Below are 20,984 nucleotides of genomic sequence, written 5' to 3' on the forward strand. Positions count from 1 at the left end.
TCTTTCCTCCTTAGTTTCACCTCACCTTGCCTATACACACAACTTAGCACCTATTTCATTGCTCATTATTATTTTACATGCATTCAATTCTGTCTGACCAACCACCATAAGCTCTTCCATGGTTTCCACAGCCTCAGCACACAGCACACACTGACCTACTGAGAGCCATTCACAGAGAAGGAAAGAGTGACTCCTGCCTGTCTATTTCCCAGCTGCACAATGCAGCACATGGGATCTTAGTTCCCTGACCAGGAATCCAACTTGTACTACCCTCTGCCCTGGAAGTGTAGAGACTTGACCCCTGGACTGCCAGGGAAGTCTCCAAGAGTGACTCTTAATAACAGGAAATCTTCATTATTGTTCAGGCTTCCAGTTTATCGCCTAATTCATGTCAATTACTTGTGTTAATATAGCACTACTTACTCTATATATGGACAATTACACTATAGACTGCTTACTGCTAACCAAAATCCATACTCTCTTCTGCTTCCTAGGCATACAACCGGGTTACATTTCCTAGGCTCCCTTGCAGTCAAGGTAAGGCCATAGACATTTAGCTAGTGAGGTGAAAAATGCACCATGCATCTGGTCTGGTCCATAAATGTACCACCATGTACCTTTTCCCTGACTTTTCCCTTCAGGGAGACTGAGCACATCATTCAGTTTACTGCAATTTCTAGCCCATTATAAATATTAGCACTTAAAGAAATAAAACTGTCACATTACTTTTTAAAATGTATTCAATGGAATCAAATCAACATAGTGATTTGATACTCACCAGTATCTATTACACTTTTTAAAATATAAATCAAGAACTCTTCAGCAGTCAGAAATTTACATTATTCCTTTTCCTCTATGAACTTGTCTCTGAATTCCATATCCTCTAAAAATTTTATTCTAGTGTAACATTTTTACCCTTGAAATTCTTTTATCATAATTCTCTGAAACAAAAAGGTGTATATATAAACTGAAAATTTAAAAACATTTTGTATCACCCTGATGTTGGAGAGGGGAATGGTAACCCACTCCAGTATTCTTGCCTGGAGAATCCCATGAACAGAGGAGCCTGGCGGGATACAGTCCAAGGGGTTGCAAAGAGTCAGACATGACTGAACACACACATTACCTGTTACATAAATCTCTATGTGTTAAATAATTTTGTCTTGACTGAGTTCATAATACAGTTATTGTATACATTGAAAACAACAAATATATTACAAATTGTGATTATTACAATATAATAATTTTATTGGAATGCATTGCTCCATAAGATGATGGGACTCATTTTAAAAGATTACTTCCTGTATCCATAAATGTATATTATATATCACTAGAGTGAGAGTTCAGCATCAATTCTATTCCTATTTTTAAATAAACACTGAAAAACATTATTTTCATAAATCTATATATGAACAAAGATATTTATTATAATAATATACATTAATACTTAGAATTCTTCTGAGTTTTATACCCCAAATCACATTGTATTCTACCATCAAAAATTATTTCTAATTATCTATAAACTTACTTATGTCCTCCTTCAATTTAGTGGGGAAAAAATACTGGAAACTATCTGAAGTACTAGCAAACTAATTTTTAATAATCTGCAGTCATTTGTTTTATCAGTTTCTAGGAAATATGACCAAAACCTACCAAATGACAGGTGCACTGTTTACCGTAATATGTTCAGAAATAGGAAAAAACATTTTTTTAATTATTAACTTCTTATGGTGGTGATAACGTTCTTTATCTTCACAGAGGATGTTTTTGTTGTATAGATGTATACATTTAAGCTGAAAATATCTGAATGTTTAAGATCTGCATATTTGTACCTTTAAGATTTGCATATTTCAGTATATGTGAAATTTTTCTCAAAATGAAAAAGAAAACCCTCTAAACAGAGAATTCTAGTTAATGGTATACTTGGAATATGGGGGGAGAAGTATACTGAATATATGCAACTTACTTTGAAATGCATTTTAAAAATAAGATGATTAATGGGGAGAAGGATGGGTAAATAAATGATGAGTTCAGAGTTTAATTATAGAAGAAGCTTTACAGAATTCTACCCATGCTAGAAGACTCAGAAGTAGAAAGAGTTCAAGAAGTTGTACTGGTCATAGATTTCAGAGGAATAAGAAACTTTTCATTTGTACACAGCTTATGCTCTGAAATTCCTCCCCTGGGACTGAAGTACATTCTGCATCCTAAATGGCTATGTGATGATTCAATTACCAACAGATCTTCCCTGTTTGCCAAATAAGGCCAAAAAAGAGGAGCACTCCACTGGGTAGGAGAGAAAAACCGACAAGAGTGTGAATAAGGTAGTTTCAACGATGTCCAGGATAACTTCCAGAGACTTTTAAAGGTAAAGAGCAGGATATTTTGAAAATGTATTTGTGTTCATTATAAAGACAGTCAGGGGAAAAAAGAAAAAAAAGAACCCATCCATCAACATCAGGTAAAGGGTGACCAGGCCTTACATTTTAAGAATATTTACTTATAAGACCAAATTAGTGAGAAAGAAAGGGTTTTGAGGTTTCTAAACCTTGTTTCTTTGATCCAATTTTCCAGGACCTAAACTCTACAAATATTTATTTTCTGAACTTCAGGTATCCAAAAATTTAACTGTCCTGAAGTCTTTCTAATCAGGTTTGTTAAGAATCAACAACCCAGCTTCAGTGCTTGTGCTAAGTTATTCACCTTTAATAGAATAGTTTCCCCATTCTAGATGTATAAGCTTTGTTAAAAAAAAAAAAAAAAGGGCCCAGATGGCATTCTAAAATGAAAGCCAGACTTAAAGATAACCTGAATGCTGCAACCATCAGATAAGGACTTTAAAATAACTATGATCAAAATGTTAACTGGCCTAGCAGGAAAGGAAAACAACACACAATGAACAGAGGGGAATGTCAGTAGGGAGACAGAAACTATAAAAAAGAGCCAAATGGAAATGACAGAAATACGATAAACATAATTATCAGGGATGAAGAAGTCCTTCAGTGGGCCCTTAAGTAGATTCCACACAACTGAGGAAAGAATCAATTAATTTGATGACAGGTCAACAGAAATGACCCCAAGTGAAACAAAGAAAAAGCGGGGAGGGAGCAGAACAGAGCATCCAAGAGCTTTGGAACGATCTCAGTCTAGCCCTTTTGAAACCAGAGTCCTAGAATGAAGAGAAAGAAAAAATGAGGCAGAAGAAAGAGTTCAAGAGATATAGTCCAAAGTTTTCCAAAACAAAAGACAATAAATCAGAGGTCCAAGAAGCTTTAAAATTGAGATACACACCCATTTTTGGCGTAGTGGTAATGGTAAAGAACTCACCTGCCAACTCAAGAGAAGTAAGCAACACAGGTTTGACCCCTGGGTCAGGAAGATCTCCTGAAGAAGGGAATGGCAACCCACTCCAGTATTCTTGTCTGGAGAATCCCAGGATTCATGGACAGAGGAGTCTGGCAGGATACAGCCCACGGGATCGCAAAGAGTTGGACATGACTGAAGTGACTTAGCATGCATGCATGCACTTTAAAAAGAAGAGAACAGGAACAAAACACACATCTCACATAATAGGTCCCCCCTTCCAGGCTCGATGGCGGGGTGGAATCACAGACCGCACTCAAGAGGTCTGCAGGGGAAACAGTGCCATCAGGAAGAGTCAGGTATCCGTTAGAGAAAAAGATAAAGGAATCTTCGATGAAGAGGTTGAGGGCTTAGGGGATTATTTTGCTCGTGAACCCCAGATAGGGTATGGTGGTAGGGTTTCAAGAGTTGAGGGTGGGTAGTGGGTAAGGGGGTGGGTAGCGGGTAAGGCAGAGAAGGCAATGGCACCCCACTCCAGTGTTCTTGCCTGGAAAAGCCCATGGACGGAGGAGCCTGGTAGGCTGCAGTCAATGGGGTCACGAAGAGTCAGACTCGACTAGGCGACTTCACTTTCACTTTTCACTTTCATGCACTGGAGAAGAAAATGGCAACCCACTTCAGTGTTCTTGCCTGGAGAATCCCAGGGATGGGGGAGCCTGGTGGGAGGCCGTCTATGGGGTCGCAGAGTCAGACACGACTGAAGCGACTTAGCAACAGCAGCAGGTAAGGGGACAGAAGATACTGATGACTTCAAGGAGATCAGATGTGAGAAAGAAAAGGTAATCGAGGAGTCTGGCTCTTTTGATGATAGCCAGTACCATATAAACAGGAATAAATCATGAGAGAAGTCCTGGCAGATTCAAGGAAGATGATCGTCAGATTGTGAGTGCTGGCAGGGAAGGAAGGATGGGTGTTTGAGGTTTCTTTTGACCACCTTCGATTAAGGGGAGAGCAAGGACATCTCCAGCAAATCCTGATTTTTTAGTCTTTTTCTTAATTGATTGATTCTTCTTAACATTTGAAATTTGAGACCCTCTTCCCTTCCCACTTCTTTAAGTTTCTCATGCTACCTCTCTTACTCCTTCTCATCCATTGGCTTCTTTTCTTCTGCCCACTCTTAATATTCTGTGGTTCAGCCCTGCCTTTCTTTTCACTCCACACACAACCTCCTGCTCCCTGACGGACTTCATCCATACGCACAGCTTTAGCCACCACCTACATTCAGCTTCCTGATGGACATCCTCCTTTAGACAGGCAGTGGGCACTTCAATGACAAACAGCTCCAAGAGCTAAACAGTATCTGTTTGCCCAAACCGGCTATTCCTTCTGTATTTCCTCTCTAGGATAAAGGGATAATGAGAGTTCTCTCCTGTCTTAAAATGTGGCTCCAGTGAAACCTTCAAAGATGAGAACGACAAATGATAAACTCCCCTATTCTCTAAAAAGAACAAACCATCCATGCCAGAGTGAGTTGCTAAAAGACAGTACCCCTATTATCCACCTGCTGCCTATCGAAAATGAAACAAAACAGACTAGAAACAGAAGTGAATTCATAAACACAGATAACGCTAGGGCTTTACACCTTAGGGAGAACAAGGGCAGGGGTTCCCCCAGAAAATCTCTGGGACAGACTGGGAAACTTGACATCTCAATCTTTGGCTGGCGATATACTGAGATAAAGGAACTCTTAAGCCCATTTGGGTCTAGCCACCAGAAGGACCTGACATACATCCCCAGGAATTTAGGCCTTATGTGAACAGGGGTCCCAGCCTGTAAAAAGCAAGAGGTTAGATGGAGGGACTTCCCTGGTGGTACAGTAGATAAGAATCTGCCTGCCAATGCAGGGGGATATGGGTTTGACCCCTGGTCCAGGAAGATCCCTCATGCCTTGGTGCAACTAAGCCCAAAAGCCACAACTACTGAGCCCATGAGCTCCAACTACTGAAGACTGTGTGTCCAGAGTCTGTGCTCTGCAAAAGAGAAGCCACAGCAATGAGAAGTCCGCTCACTGCGGTGAAGAACAGTCTCTGCTCACCATAGCTAGAGAAAGCTGGCGAGCATAGCCAAAGGTAAAATCAATCAATAAATGAGTGATTTTGTGAAAAGAGGCTGGAAGGAGCTTCAAAACAGCAGAGCAAGGACACAGAGGACCACAGTTAGATGAGCTATGTTTCTACCACTGGGTTCTATAGGTCTCCCATTAGCCAAAGAGATGTTGTAGAAGGGATAAACCATGTGCTAGGCCAAAGACAGGTGCCATCTCGAGGAAGGATACTCAGCAGTAACAGGCTGTAGGTGGGTTACAGGAGGAAGACAGAGCGAGAAGACTGCCAAAGGCCGCTGGGGTGTGTTCCAGACAGGAACAACCTGGGCAACGTGCGCACACCACGGGGCCTGCAGAAACCATCCTAAATGCACAACGCTAAAGGCCACACTTGGACACCTGCCACAGAGGGGACTGGCAGCCGGAATACAACAGTCCCAGTCACGTACAACTCTGTCCTTTCTCTTCTAACCTGCCTGCCAATCAGAAGTCAAGCAGAGAAAGAGGCAGGAAATGGAAGAGTGAAGTAAAGCACAATGCCCCTCCACTGCATGGACCCTGCAGGGTCATGGTCAGATGTAAGTTACCTCCATTCAACTGGATGTGAGATTTGGAGTGGACTTTTCATGCCTTTGAATTTAACCATCACAATAAGGCTCATTCTTATAGTAAAAATGATGTCTTGTCAAAGAGGCAGAGAAGGAAGATTCTACGGGGCTACAGTCAAGGATAAAAGGAAAATAAAGCAAGTTCTTACTTGTATGCTATCAGATACAGCCCATATACCAGTCCACAGTGCCACCACCTACCCTTGTTACTCAAGTTAGGAATCTAGGAGTCATCCCCCAGAGTCTCCCTCTTCCGAACACCCTGGCATCCAGTCATTATGTCTTATACACATCGCTTCTCCCTGGCCCTTGAGCTACTAATCTAGCTTGAATCTGAAGTACTATAATAATCTAATTTAATGATTCTCTACCCTGGCCTATACTTTATTATTATTTTTAAATTTGAGTATAATTGCTTTACAGTGTTGTATGGCCTACACCTTAAATTTTTTAAATATTATTTTTAATACCTAGGCCCCAGCCCAGAGACTGATTTAAATGGATCAGACAGAGGCCAGCCATGAGGTTTTCCAAGAGGTCCCCAGGCGCTTCGCAAGTACAGCCAAGATTGAGAATAACTCACCTACCTGGTCTCTTCTAGAATCCAGGCTTAACTTCTTCCAAACTATCTTTCATTATGCTACAGAGTCATCTTTTTAAAAATGCAAATTTTATATTATCCCACAGCAGTTGTTTTCAATCTAGGCTGCCCCTTCAGAATCACGTACTGTAAAAATTCCTGATACCAGGCCTAACTCCAGGCCAATTAAAACAGAGGCCCTAGGGATAAGAACCAGGCCTTGGTTTTTATCAGAACTCCCCAGATGACTCTAATGTGCAGACAAGGTTGAGCACCATTGTCCTAGAAGCAATGGGAAGTCACAGCAAGTCTTTAAGAACAGTAAAATCCAAACTCCCCTGAGGGCAGCGAAACCTTGCTTCCAACCTTAGCACCCTCAGCTTCCACACTACCAAAGCAATGTAGCTCCCTTACACTACATTTATACATGGGCCGTGCTTTTACGCTTTCATGTAAAGTGTTACCTCAATCCACGCACAGCCAAGGCCCAAACCACCTTTAAGGTTAAGACCTTTCAGGAACAGCAGCCTTTGTACAAAAACCCCTGACACATACAGCAGGGCTCATCAATCCACTTGTAACCGTGACAATCCTGTAGAGTATTTTTTAACTTTTAAGACTAACTTGCCTACTGAGCTACCTGAAACTTAAAGCTGATCTATGTTTTTATGCCTAGCGTATCACTATGAAGAACACACAGTGAGCACTCAAAACTTCTGTTAAATTCATTCCATTTAAGCAAATAATTATCTGTGTTATTATGCAGGTAGGAGATCATTTTAATAAACTGTAATAGATACCATATTTATACCTTATAGTCAAGTCTTACTGAAACAGAAGCCAACAGTTAGACTTTTTAAACATGTAAGGCAAACATTTAATGTTCATTCTATTCATGAACAATGTAACAAGTTAAGGGAAAAGGCAGGTACAAATGGTAGTGTATTTCCGGAATCCCAAGGGTGGCACCTTACAGAATAGATTCCTGGCTTTTCCCTTGAACATATCCATTCAAATATACTTTTTTCAAAATGCTGCGCTGTATGACATCTGTACGTTTTAGGAAACTGAGCTAAGACTACCTACTTCATCTAAAATGATAGGTACTTCACACTGTTAAAATGAAAACAAATTATGACAAGTTTTCAAATGCTTTGCATGGACTGTGTTAACCCAGTAATATGGTAACCAGCATTTGATGGCGACTGCTCATACTCTGGGTGCTCTGTTACCCAGCAAAATCTTAGCTCTCTACAAAATCAAGGACAGCTTAAGCAGAAGACATCAATATCCTATTTTCAAAAAGCCTGCATTTAGCATTTTAGAGTCACTATGTATGTGACTGACCCAAGGAAAATAATTGTGCACAAATATAAACTGAAGAGGAATCACATACTTACATAGAATACTTCATTCAAAAGATTTATGTTGTACCCACACACACATGGGCCATGGAAAGCATCTTAGCATGCAAAATGACTACTGTGTTACTATGCGTTTAGAATTAAGCTTTTTATCTGTCACACATTCTTGATTACTAAATCTGGTATTCACCAAATACCTATTAATTGTTTGGGAATATAAATAAAGTCATTAACCACAATACTTGACATTTGTGGCTAATTCTTTTTTTTTTTTTACCTTATTTGGCGATTTCAAAGGTGAGATGGCTATTTTATTTGGTGTCTGTGTTGTAGAATTTAAAGTTGATCCAATAACACCACTTTCAGATATTGTTATGGTCTTTGATGGAGTCCCCGGAGTAGACTGTGAAAGAACCCTACCTGCAAATGAGAGGCAGCGCGTCAGTTTGACTTTTTTCAATAATCGTATCAAAACGAATGTGGTGATGATTTACACCCACTGCAGTACATATGCTCAACACTTCACATATAGCCACAAATGAACTGAAACACGTAAGGAGGTCTAATGAACCATGGTGAACCTACTGAACTATGATGGACCTAGACAGAAAGAAACAAACAATGCTTTTTAGTAGCACTGAGCATCTTAATACCACCTTAGGAAAGTCCACAAAAAACCTCTGCTCACATTCTCATCAAAACTGTTTTGTGGGGGTTTTTCTGCCCGCTCTTGGGATCTCAGTTCTCCAACTAGGGAGTGAAGTCACACCCTTGCAGTGAAAGCACTGAGCCCCAAGCACTGGGCCACCAGAGACAGGCCTCATCAATAATACTGTTAAGTGATACCTATCAGAAAATGGGCTCAGAACAAGTATGCAGTGTGTCCTGTGAAAGGGGTTCCCAAAGTCAGGACGTGAATCCAAGTCTTAAAGCTTCAGTCTCTGTTCTCTACCTCAGCTTCTTCCTGTTTGAACTTAAACCCCAGCATACGATCTAAGTCCACATCTATAAAACAGACAGTTACTGGGCTAACTTGAACAGTCTGGAAATACACTTTCGGAACAACACAGAAAAACTACACTGTGTCTGGATGGCTAATGGAACTGGAAATCAGATGAGGAGTTGAAATATTAGGAATTTTTATCCTGGGTAGGAGAGGATTACAAAGACATGACAACTCCTCCAAATTCCTCAAAGACTGAGCGATGGTGCCATTTACCCTTCTGGTGCCCCCACCATCCTGGGCACACAGTAGGACTGCCCTTCCTACCCCCATCTCTTCCCTGTGGTGAGACTGGGGCCATATGACTAGTTCTGACCAACAGACTGAGCAGAAGTGATGTGTATCATTTACTGCCTATGCAAGACCTTGCCAGGCTCTCTCTTCTTCCACAGCTGAGATGGTGGTTCCTCTGTCAGCCTGGGTCCTTGAGTGACCTTCATGATAAGACCCACCACTTCCGAACCCACAACAGACATGTAGATAACCCTGAAGTAAAAATCTAAAAGAAAACTTCTTTATCTTCTGAGATTTAGACTGTTTATTATGGCAGAAAAACCAAGGTTGTCAGGCTAAAGGATCAGAACCATCGAGGTGCATAGCACTAATATACAGGAACAGAGAATTTTCAGTCTATCAGTAAGGAAGAACTTCCAGAAAAAATTTCCAGTTGAAATGACTGTTCTAATATGAGTGAGTTCCTACTCACTGAAGCTGTATGAAACAGATGCTGGATAATCAAATCTACTGGCTAAAGAGGAAACTCAAGCACTCAAGAAACAGAGGGTAGATAACTAAATTATCTCCAAGATCCCTTTAGATGCTATGATTTTGGACAGCAAGGAGATCAAACCAGTCAATTCTAAAGGAAATCAACTCTGAATATTTATTGGAAGGAATAATGCTGAAGCTCCAATACTCTGGCCACCTGATGTGAAGAGCCGACTCATTAGAAAAGACCCTGATGTTGGGAAAGATTTGAGGGCAGGAGAAGAAGGTGGCAACAGAGAATGAGGTGATTCAGTGGCACCACTGACTCAATGGACATGAGTCTGAGCAAACTCCAGGAGACCATGAAGGACAGCCAAAGAAGCCTGGTATGCTGTAGTCCATGGGGTTGCAGAGCCGAACGTGACTCAGAGCAGTACTGAACAACAAAACAACAACTATTAGTTAAAGATGAAAGAGAAGGAAAGAGGAAGAAAAAAGATGGGACTTAACAGAAAACTATCACGTTAAGAGTTTCAGGGCTATTACTAATAGCAATTTTTTACAAATGAGTTATTTAAAAAAAATTTTTTTAACGAGTTAAATTTTACCAGGCATTTATGAATTTTAAATTATTTTAAATATATTTTTAAAAATTCCTTTTACTTCATAATTACATTTTATATTACAGCCATACTCCTTAGTGAATTTTAGCTGAGAGTTTTGCTAGGGTTTTTCTAGCCTGACTTCCGTCATAGCTAAGCTGAACAACAACAACAACAACAACAACAAAAAATCCTAGCAAACCCTACCCGGAGAAGGCAATGGCAACCCACTCCAGTACTCTTGCCTGGAAAATCCCATGGACAGAGGAGCCCAGTGGGCTGCAGTCCATGGGGTTGCTAGGAGTCGGACACAACTGAGTGACTTCACTTTCATGCATTGGAGAAAGAAATGGCAACCCACTCCAGTGTTCTTGTCTGGAGAATCTCAGGGACAGGGGAGCCTGGTGGGCTGCTGTCTTTGGGGTCGCACAGAGTCAGACACAACTGAAGCGACTTAGCAGCAGCAGCAGCAAACCCTACCAAAACCCCTTTGACTGTATGGATCACAACAAACTGCGGAAAATTCTTAAAGAGACAGGAATACCAGACCACCTTACCTGCCTCCTGAGAAATCTGTACACAGGTCAAGAAGCAAGTTAGAACCTGACATAGAACAATGCACTGGTTCCAAACTGGGAAAGGAGAACATCAGAGCTGTATATTGTCACCCTGTTTATTTAACTTATATGCAGAGTACATCATGAGAAATGTTGGGCTGGATGAAGTACAAGCTGGAACCAAGATTGCTGGGAGAAATATCAATAACCTCAGATATGCAGATGACATCACCCTTATGGCAGAAAGTGAAGAGGAATCAAAGAGCCTCTTGATGAAAGTGAAAGAGAATGAAAAAGCTGGCTTAAAACTCAACATGCAGAAAACTAAGATTAAGGCATCTGGTCCCATCACTTCCTGGCAAACAGATGGGGAAACAATGGAAACTGAGAGACTCTCTTTCCTTGGGCTCCAAAATCACTGCAGATGGTGACTGCAGCGATGAAATTAAAAGACGCTTGCTCCTTGGAAGAAAAGCTATGACCAACCTAGACAGCTTATTAAAAAGCAGAGACATTACTTTGCCAACAGAAGTCCGTCTAGTCAAAAACATGGTTTTTCGGGTAGTCATGTATGGATGTGAGAGCTGGACTATAAAGAAAGCAGAGTGCGGAAGAATTGATGCTTTTGAACTGTGGTGCTGGAGAAGACTCTTGAGAGTCTCTTGGATCAAACAAGTCAATCCTAAAGGAAATCAACCTTGAATATTCATTGGAAGGACTGATGCTGAAGCTGAAGCTCCAATACAATAGAACTGACTCATTGGAAAAGAACTGACTCATTGGAAAAGACCCTGATGCTGGGAAAGATCAAAGGCAGGAGGAGAAGGAGATGACAGAGGATGAGATGGTTGGATGGCATCACTGACTTGCTGGACACGAGTCTGAGCAAGCTCTGGGAGATGGTGAAGGACAGTGAAGCCTGGCGTGCTGCAGTCCATGGGGTCACAAAGAGTGAGACATGACTTAGTGACGGAACTGACTGACATCATAACTAAATAAGTCAATTCTATAGAAACTAAATCAATCTGTATCAAATATTTTTAGAAGGCCACCCTCAAGCATGGAGCCTGCCTCAAGTAACATGTTTATCTGTTCTGATTTCCAAAACTAATACCTGTGGGATAAGCCTGAAGCCCCAGCAATCATTATTTTAAGAAAAAAAAAAACAACTACCAATAAAGACACGTTTTCATAAAATGCTCATTTTAATGACTATTACTATAATTTCTTGTTAAGCATTACATACATTTCAGAAAACATATATATATAAAATCTCCAATTCCTGAGGATAACTGGTACCAAAAAATGCCACTTACTCTGAGATAACCTAGAGGGGTGGGACTGCACGGGAGGTGGAAGGGAGATTCAAAACGGAGGGGACATATGTACACCTATGGTTAATTCATGTTGACATATGACAGAAATCAAACCAACATCATAAAGCAGTCATCAATCAATTAAAAATAAATATTAAAAAATAAAAACAATGTGACCTTAAGCATTCTATCATCTGTCAAAGGAATAATAGTAAGTCAGAAGGTTGTTATAAGTAATAAAATGTGATTATGGTTGGTTAAAGTATTTTGTAAAATTTTAAAAATTAAAATGAAAATTGGGTAAGTACATCAAAAGAAAAGAAAAGGCCACTTAAAGTGTATTACATTTAAAATAAGGACAAAAATGTCATTGTAATTAACAACAACAAAAACCTCTAAAAGTTATTGGGTAATATTTCATAAAAATTCTGTTTATAATTTCAACTATACTGTCTCTTAGAATAAAGTGTTGAATTTGAGGGAGAGAGGATTCTTCGGAAAATTAATATGACAGCACAATGACACATCCTATTTGATGGGGAGATGATGACACAGAAGATGATTTCTGAAAAAATATCTCAGGATTTCATCAATTTTCCCAAGAACCCTCTACATCCTTTAAAATTCAAATTACTCTCTTTTGAAGGGCTACTTTTTTTTCACCCAGATAGCATTTCTCCTGAATAATGTCCAAATCCCCATGTATCCTTGGCTCTTCATAGAGACACACAAACGTATACAAGTCACAGTCTCACTATGAAATCCATTTGTAAGGCATTTCACACTCTGCTGTCAGGTATTCTCAAAGAAACAAGAGACATAATCCAAAAAGCTACAGACAGGACAGGCTTGGGGCAGGAGCTAGCTTACCTGAGCCAGGACTAATTCTAAAGAGATTAATTCATTATCAAATATTTTAACACTGATGAAGTTTACTCTAATATAGCAACTTGTTACCTTGGGAGCTCTGACAATGAGGACCTCTGTACCTCATTTAACCATCTCAAAAGTCACGTGAAGTGATGGGTTATAATATTCTATATTATTCTATTTTATAGAACTATACAATAGTTCTATAAAATGATCAACGTTTTATAGAAAGAAATAAGAGGAACAGAAAATATATTTACCCCCAAGATCAGGGAGAAAATTAATAGAAGAACCATGACCAAAACCCAAGCCTCCAAATAGCTCCTCCAACATACCACACCACACTGCCTCCACGATATACACATTCACTCAACAATACACATTCACTGAACACATGTGCCAGAAACTGTAGGTGCCAGAGACTCATAAAAAGCTAGTCATAAAAGGATAAACACTGTCTGATTCCACCTATACAAGATACACAGAAAAGTCAGATTGATAGAGACAGAAAGTCTCTGCTAGGGGCTGGGAGAAGGAAGAAATTGAGAAGTTGTAGTTTAATGGATACAGAGATTTAGTTTTGCAACATGAAAAGTCCTAGAGAGTGGTGATGGTTGCATAACAGCATGAATATACTTAAAGCCACCAATGGTTAAAATGGTCAATTTCATATTATGCATATTTATCACAATTTTAAAAAATAATTAAAAAAAAATTAAATGGCAAACAAAATCTAAAACTACTATTGAGAGAAATCTTAAGTGTAGTAGGGGAGACAGACAGGTAAGAAATCAAGTTTTACAATACATTAAGACTAACGCAAACACTAGAAGTCACTGTGAAATGTAACAGAAGTATTCAAGTACTTGGTAGGTAGAACCAAGTTTTATGGAAATACATAGGAGATGGTCAGAGAAAGAGTACCTTGCTAACCTAAGGATCAAAAAATTACAAGACAGTGGAGATAATCCAAAGATAAAATGGATGACTTAGCCATGAGGGAAGCAAAAACAACAATCATTTCTGGTAAACCCAACATTGCCAAGAGCCTAAGTTCTAAGAGAACATGGTCAATTTGATGACCTCTTAGAAATAAGTTACATCAATAGGCCTGGAGCTAACAGAAGGTGAAAATGAAAAAGGTATATATTAGATAATAAATGACTTTAATGCTAAGTGAGCTCTGGCATTTGAACCTATTCCTGATGATATAAGGCCAGGAAATGGAAAAGAAATGGATGTGACCAAGGAAATTTTAAGCAAAGAGTGACAAGATCAGCATTTTAGAAAAGTCAATTCTATAAACATTAAGTTCATCTTGACTGAAAGAAAAATGATATTCATCTTCCAAGAGAAGCCCAAAAATCTTAAAAAGCAGTCTAAATGTAGTTTGAAAGATGATTGCTGCTGCTAAGTCACTTCAGTTGTGTCTGACTCTGTGCGAACCCATAGATGGCAGCCCACTAGGCTCCTCTGTCCCTGGGATTCTCCAGGCAAGAATACCAGAGTGGGTTGCCATTTCCTTCTCCAATGCATGAAAGTGAAAAGTGAAAGTGAAGTCGCTCAGACTCTTAGCGACCTCATGGACTGCAGCCTACCAGGCTCCTCCGTCCATGGGATTTTCCAGGCAAGAGTACTGGAGTGGGTTGTCATTGCCTTCTCCAGTGAAAGATCATTAGCTACAACTTAAAGACAATGGAATTGCCTCGATAAGACAGTTCAACAGGAGAGCTATTTTGGTGGTTTAAATTTGGCTTACATGAATTTTAAAAGCTATGAACTACTAGTTACCAGTTGAAATTATCCCTCCAAACTGAACTTAACCCTAGTGAAATTTAACAGAAGTCTGTCCCTATGCATTTTGGGAGGGTTAATGTCTGTAATTAAAAGGTGAAGCTATGATTAGTGTGGAACACACTGTAAATAACCCAAAGACCCAGCAATGACATCCATTACAGTCAAATGTGAGAGGTACAATCTTGACATTACCAAATATTCACTCAGATACACTTCTGAAAAACCACAATTATTTAGCATACAACTCCCCCTGCCCCACTTGTGATTAAAAGCTTTAAGGGATGCTCTGAAACTCAAAAATAGTAAAGAACTTTACACTGAGACAGTCCTCCTCGTTAACCACTTCCACCCACCTTACCTTCCAAGGGTCTGGTGGTCCCTTTATCACCAGTATACCCAAGCCTTACTCATTTTCAGCCAACTGAAGCCCAGTTCCTGAGGCAGCTCTAAACCTAAACCCTTTCCAATTTTTCCTCTGGGACTATACCTAGCTCCCATGACAGCCCTCAAGACACAGCATCCTGTATAACCCCAAATCTCTACCGAAGACCAAAAGAAAAAGAACAAAAGGAGAATTTACTCAACACTGTCCTCTAACAACCACCTCCCCAGGCCTTTTCTCACTTGCTACAAAAGAGAAGCCTCCCTGCAAATAATTCAAAGCCTCGGGAAAATGATTAAGTCTTTGCCACTGACTTCAGAGTTGCCTACTGTTATAAAAATGCTTAGTTGCTCAGTCGTATCCGACTCCTTGTGACCCCACGGACTGTAGCCCGCTAGGCTCCTCTGTCCATGGAATTCTCCAGGCAAGAATACTTGAGTGGATTGCCATTTCCTCCTCCGGAGGATCTTCCTGACCCAGGGATCAAACCCAGGTTTTCTGTACTCTTTCTTTACCATCTCAGTCAACAGGGAAAGACAGTACTAGGTGGCTTTAATACATATCCCAGGGATGGTTTGTTAACATTTGCAGTACCTTCATAAAAAATACATATTGTAGAAATAGGTAATTAGCATTTGAAAGTCTCTAGTCAAAGTCTACCACCCAGAGGTGCTTCCATAAGCTCTTAGCACAATGGAAAGTAGAAATGAACTCCTAAATGGTGAAAGGAGCAGTGTTAGCGTAGCTCTGAATTAAACACCAGCCGCTGTGGCCTGGAGCAGGAAACCGCCACCAGTTCGAGTATTCTTGCCTGAGAAACTCCCTGGGCACCCTTGGGCTACAGTGCTTGGGGCTGTACCATGGCTGTGTAATATTCTCTAGAAGCACTGAGGTACCTGCCAGTCAAGAAGAAATAAGAGAGCTGGGCCAGTATGGAAAGACAGTGAAAAGAAAATCAATGGTGTTTTCAGGGAGCAATAATGATGGGCTATGAACTCTGTGTTGAATAGAGATGAATTTAAGGACAGGAAAGAATTTGTTATTAATGAGTGGAAGAATTAATAGATCAGAGATTTCAAAGTGAAAGAATTGCCAGATTGGAAGTCCAAAGGCAGATGAATTAGAACAATAAAGAGAATGAAATACTCAAAAATCAAGATTTTGGAGGTTTTATTGGTGATGACAAATTTTAATGTATATAATAAAAGAATTGGGCCACACTAAAGAATTTGCTGGTAAAAGTAATCAACTAAAATGCTGTTCGCACTGAAGTAATTATTATTGTCACGACAATTTTTTGTTTCACAGACAACTGCATACTGAAAATATTAAAACACTGAAACCAAAAATTCAAACAGAAACCATGAAATACTATACAATTACATATACTACTTTAAACTTACTAGACTTTGCATGTGCTCTGAAGACAAACTGCCTGGATTCAAATTCCAACTTGGCCATTTACTAGTTGAGTGCCTGTTCCCATACTGGCAAAATGGGGATGTTACTCGAACCTATCCCGTAGGATTGCCAGAGAATTAAATACATCACTCTTTGTGAAGAGCTAAGAACAGCATGGGGCCCACAGCAAACATTATGCAAATGTTAGCTGGTATGATCAGAGTTTGAGGCGTCACTTCTCCCAAAGGTATACCAAAAACTAAGGACACGAAGCGATGGACTGATTTTGAGATGAGGCGTTTCGCTTAAAGCACACATTTAACAAGTGTAATGTATCTCGTTAACCAGTGTGATTTATAGTAATAAACACTGAAACATTTCAAGGTGGTGGAACAGCCTTTTTTAAAACTAAAAGGAAAGGAAAGCTTAACAAACTATAAAGAAATATAACCTGCAATGACTGGTGGTGATACTTGAGTTGTCTGTCCTGTAACTGCTTTACTATTAATTGGTTTTGCAAAGATCAGCTTCGTGATTACTGGACCAGAGGTTGGTGTTCGAGGCTTCTTAGCAATCTGAAATATATAAATAACTATGAAAACCATTTTTCTATAAAACACCTACTCAATCAAAATTAGACAAGACTGATATACAGAAGTACATGTGAAACCAGCTCATTTAACAAAAACATCTCAGTATTAATATTAAAAACATTCAAAATGCAGCCATTCACCCAAATACTAATATCACATCCTTAAGCCATTATGTAATAATACCTTTGAATTTTATTTCAAATCCTTATCTTAGTCTCTGAGACATATGCATATCATGAAAACCAAATTAATTTTTAAAAATAATGTTTAAAATAAATGTTAAATAATAATGAAACTAAAAAATGGCATAGCAGTATTCTTTTCCAAATAACAAATTATTCAATAATAAAAGATGGAGTAGAATACATTAAGAAAGCATAGTGCAAATGATAAAGACATCTGTAAATATAATCTCATTGGCCCCTGGAAGCAAAATATAAACACACATTAAAGATAGGCTTATGACTTCATCTTCAACTTTAGATCTATGTATCAGGGGCAGATAAAGAACTGCACAAGTTAATGCCTTAGGATACAAAGAGATATGTTTGGCAAAACAAAGACTATTCTGAAGGTGAAGCCTCTGAAATATTATTGACTAAAATATGATTTACTATAGTTTACTAGACTATAAATTCTTTGAAGGGAGAGTCTATGTTTTATTCACCTCTGATTTTACATAATACATGGTACATTGTTGCCCTGAACTAAAATTCTTCACAAGTCAAGGAATGTAGAATGACTGATGTTTTTATATTTAAATTATCAATGTATGCAAAGAAAAGCTTTTTCTAAAAGCCAGAAGCAGAAATTTAGCAATGACAAAAATCACAAATTTTCACAGCAGGAAGGACATTAAATATTAACTTTACCTTTGGCAGATATGAAAATTGAGGCCCTGAAAGTACTATTATTGGAAATAATAACTCAAAATGAACAAACATGACCAACTTAAATTACAAAACATACTAGAAGCTGCAACTGATCACAGAACCAGGTAAACATCAGCTCTGTACTCTATAAACTTAAAAACATATCTTCTTCCATCTAGAATAAATTACTTCCTTACACTCAGAACACATTACTGACAAAACAAAATGTACAGGAAATACAAACCACCTTTAAAAAAACAAACCAGAGAGATCTACAACTACATATTAAAAAATATCCAGACTGCAAAACTCTGACATACCCAAATAAATCCATAATTGTACTTTACAAAACTGATGCAATTTGAGAGACATAAAGGGAAAATATTTCCCAAGTGTATTTACAGGCCTAGAACTCTAAAGTAAGTTAGAATAGGTTGTCTATTGACTTAGTATTAAGAATCTCAAGAGGCAGAGGTCCTGATATTTTTGGAAATCTGTATCTTGCAAAAAATAATCTTAGCTACAGTTTGGGAACTTAAAGTATTTCCCCATTTTTAACTGATTTTCACAATCACACAACAATACAAATACTTACCAACAAGGAAAAAAATGTAAATAATACTACCAAAAGCTCATTAATTATTCAAACGAACAATCTTAACTTGCCCGTGTGGTTTTGTTTCTTTAATGGAGCATAGCTGAAAATAAGGATTTCCAGTTCTGTTAAGGAACCTTGCTTTTTGTATCATGAATTATTAACTACCCTAGGAGAAGCTTAGTTTTATTAAATAGAACAGAGCATAAAGGATCATTTTTAAACAAACGTATCTAATTAACAGATTAACACAAAAATGAATCAGAAAAGGATATTTACAAATAAGACTGCCAAATATGTAATCGAATAATACATGCAGGTAATTTCGGGCACTGTGTTGTACAGATTTAGGAACTAATAAGGAGTTATGTTGTTCAAGACTGCTAATTATTTATTATCCTTACATACTATGCAGAAGAATCATAGGAAAGGGTTTATGTATCTGTAATTAGGTGTAACTATCTCTGTTACTGCCTCTGGTTTCAACTGTCACCTCTTTCCTTCATTTTTCAAGATGGGTCTCCTTCTTCCACCCTTTCCTGTTGTCCACTCCCTAACAGCTTCAATCCAATTAAACTTAAGACAATGCTGAGGACCATCTGGGGAAAAAAAATGAGACGATCATACACACTATGTAATACTAAACCAAACACTCTGGTACCTAAAAGGGATACAGATAGGCATGTAGCTTTTTGCTTGTTTTTTTCTGAGCCTCAGAGCTTTAGAGGCTACTCATGAGCTGAAAAGATTTGAGTTGCCTAAAAATAACTGGCCAAGAAGAAAAATATTCTAAATGTGGTTTCTTTTTGTTTTTTAAATAGAAGTTCTTTTTAAATAAATAGAATCACATGTTATAAAGGTAACAACAATAAGAGAAGTTATAAAAATTAGACCCCAGTTTTTGTTTTTATTGTTGGTACTTGGGGGATTATAGAAGAAAACTAGTGGGTACAAGTAAACTGGTCTTACAAACAGTATGTATACACTGCTCTATTAAATGGAAAAAACCCCACAACATTCTGATTTACATTATCAGTATCTTATAAACATGGCTATCATCCACATCCCCAAAGCCAGACAAACTCTGGTAAACCAGTAAAAACAAGTTTCACAACTGATTTTTAAAGGGACAAGTTGAGGACAAGGTGCTTGATGGTGACAGGATCTCATTCAAGAGATCCTCCTCAAAAGAAGTAAAAGGAAATCAGAGATAGTGAGAGATGATTGTGAATGAGAAAGCAAAGAACATTAAGTGTTTAACAGTGGCAAAAGGAACATGGGCAAATTATATATATAGTCTGAGAAATCGTATGAAGTTCTTAAATAAAAAGCCCATGAAAAATAAGATTCTATTTTGCCAACATAATAACAAAAACATTTTTTCTAGTATCAGCTGAGAGTGGATAATTCCCCAAACCTTCCTCCCTTCCTTTTATGCATTTAGTTCTCATGCCTTCTTTTTTCTAAAAGCCAACTCTTTAAAACAGGAGATGCATTTTTGTTTCCTGGTCTTAAATGGATCACTGTATTTCTAAGCATAGTGCTGACCTAGAAAGGCCTCCCTGGACACAAAAAATGGGCAACCACTTAACATATGTTCTGATAACCTTCTAGCTTGGGTTTCTACTCATACTAACAATGGGTACTATTTTGAAGGATCTTCAGTGTTTAAGAGAACCATACCAAGTATTGATCTTACATGTTTCGTCATGATCAAATAGCCATCTTACAGCTAAAGTAAAAAACTCAGAGAAAATAAGTAGCCTATCCAAAGTTCCACAGCACAGTCAGTCCTGCAGAAAAGTGACTGAAGTCCAGTTGGTCCAATTCTAAACCTTCCGTCACACGGCACTGTCTTTCTACACTGCAAATATGAGTGATGCAGGGGACAGTAAATTCCAAAGAGGCACATACTGGCTGGTTTGCACTACTGCTGGCTCGAACGGTTTCTCAGAGCAGCAACTTCTCCTAGACTTTGGCCATCTGTTAGCTGAAAATATCATGTCTGAATGATTTTTTGACAGCCCAGCATCAACTCTGCCATCTTTACACCAGCAGAACATCCTTGGACTCAAACTACAACTGAGAATAAAATGTGTTTCAAAATGAGTAAAAAGCTATAAATACACTACACATTGGAATTTAACCACAATTAAGTTCTAAGTTCTCTGGCAGAAATTTTCAAAAGCATTAGACATATCAAAGACTTTACAAAAAAAAAAAAACAAATGCACAATTACTAACAGCAACATTCAATAGGATTCAGTAACAACTATGCATTTAATCACCCTACACATACAACTATGAATCAATTTAATATTTAACATGC

General features: G+C 38.6%; 1 protein-coding gene across 2 annotated transcripts in view; it reads right to left on the bottom strand.

Annotated features, from left to right (window-relative positions):
- LIN54 (lin-54 DREAM MuvB core complex component) overlaps window positions 1-20,984 on the bottom strand; it is a 61,886-nt gene that overhangs the window by 26,842 nt on the left and 14,060 nt on the right. For both annotated transcript variants that reach the window (XM_068975129.1, XM_068975130.1), the window contains 2 exons: window positions 17,047-17,170; window positions 8,237-8,379 (listed from right to left, as the gene is read on the bottom strand). In XM_068975129.1, coding sequence (XP_068831230.1) covers window positions 8,237-8,379; window positions 17,047-17,170 — 267 coding nt within the window. The remainder of the gene's footprint in view (window positions 1-8,236; window positions 8,380-17,046; window positions 17,171-20,984) is intronic.

The sequence above is a fragment of the Capricornis sumatraensis genome, chromosome 7 (assembly GCF_032405125.1).
Source record: "Capricornis sumatraensis isolate serow.1 chromosome 7, serow.2, whole genome shotgun sequence".
Classification (NCBI taxonomy): Eukaryota; Metazoa; Chordata; class Mammalia; order Artiodactyla; family Bovidae; genus Capricornis; species Capricornis sumatraensis.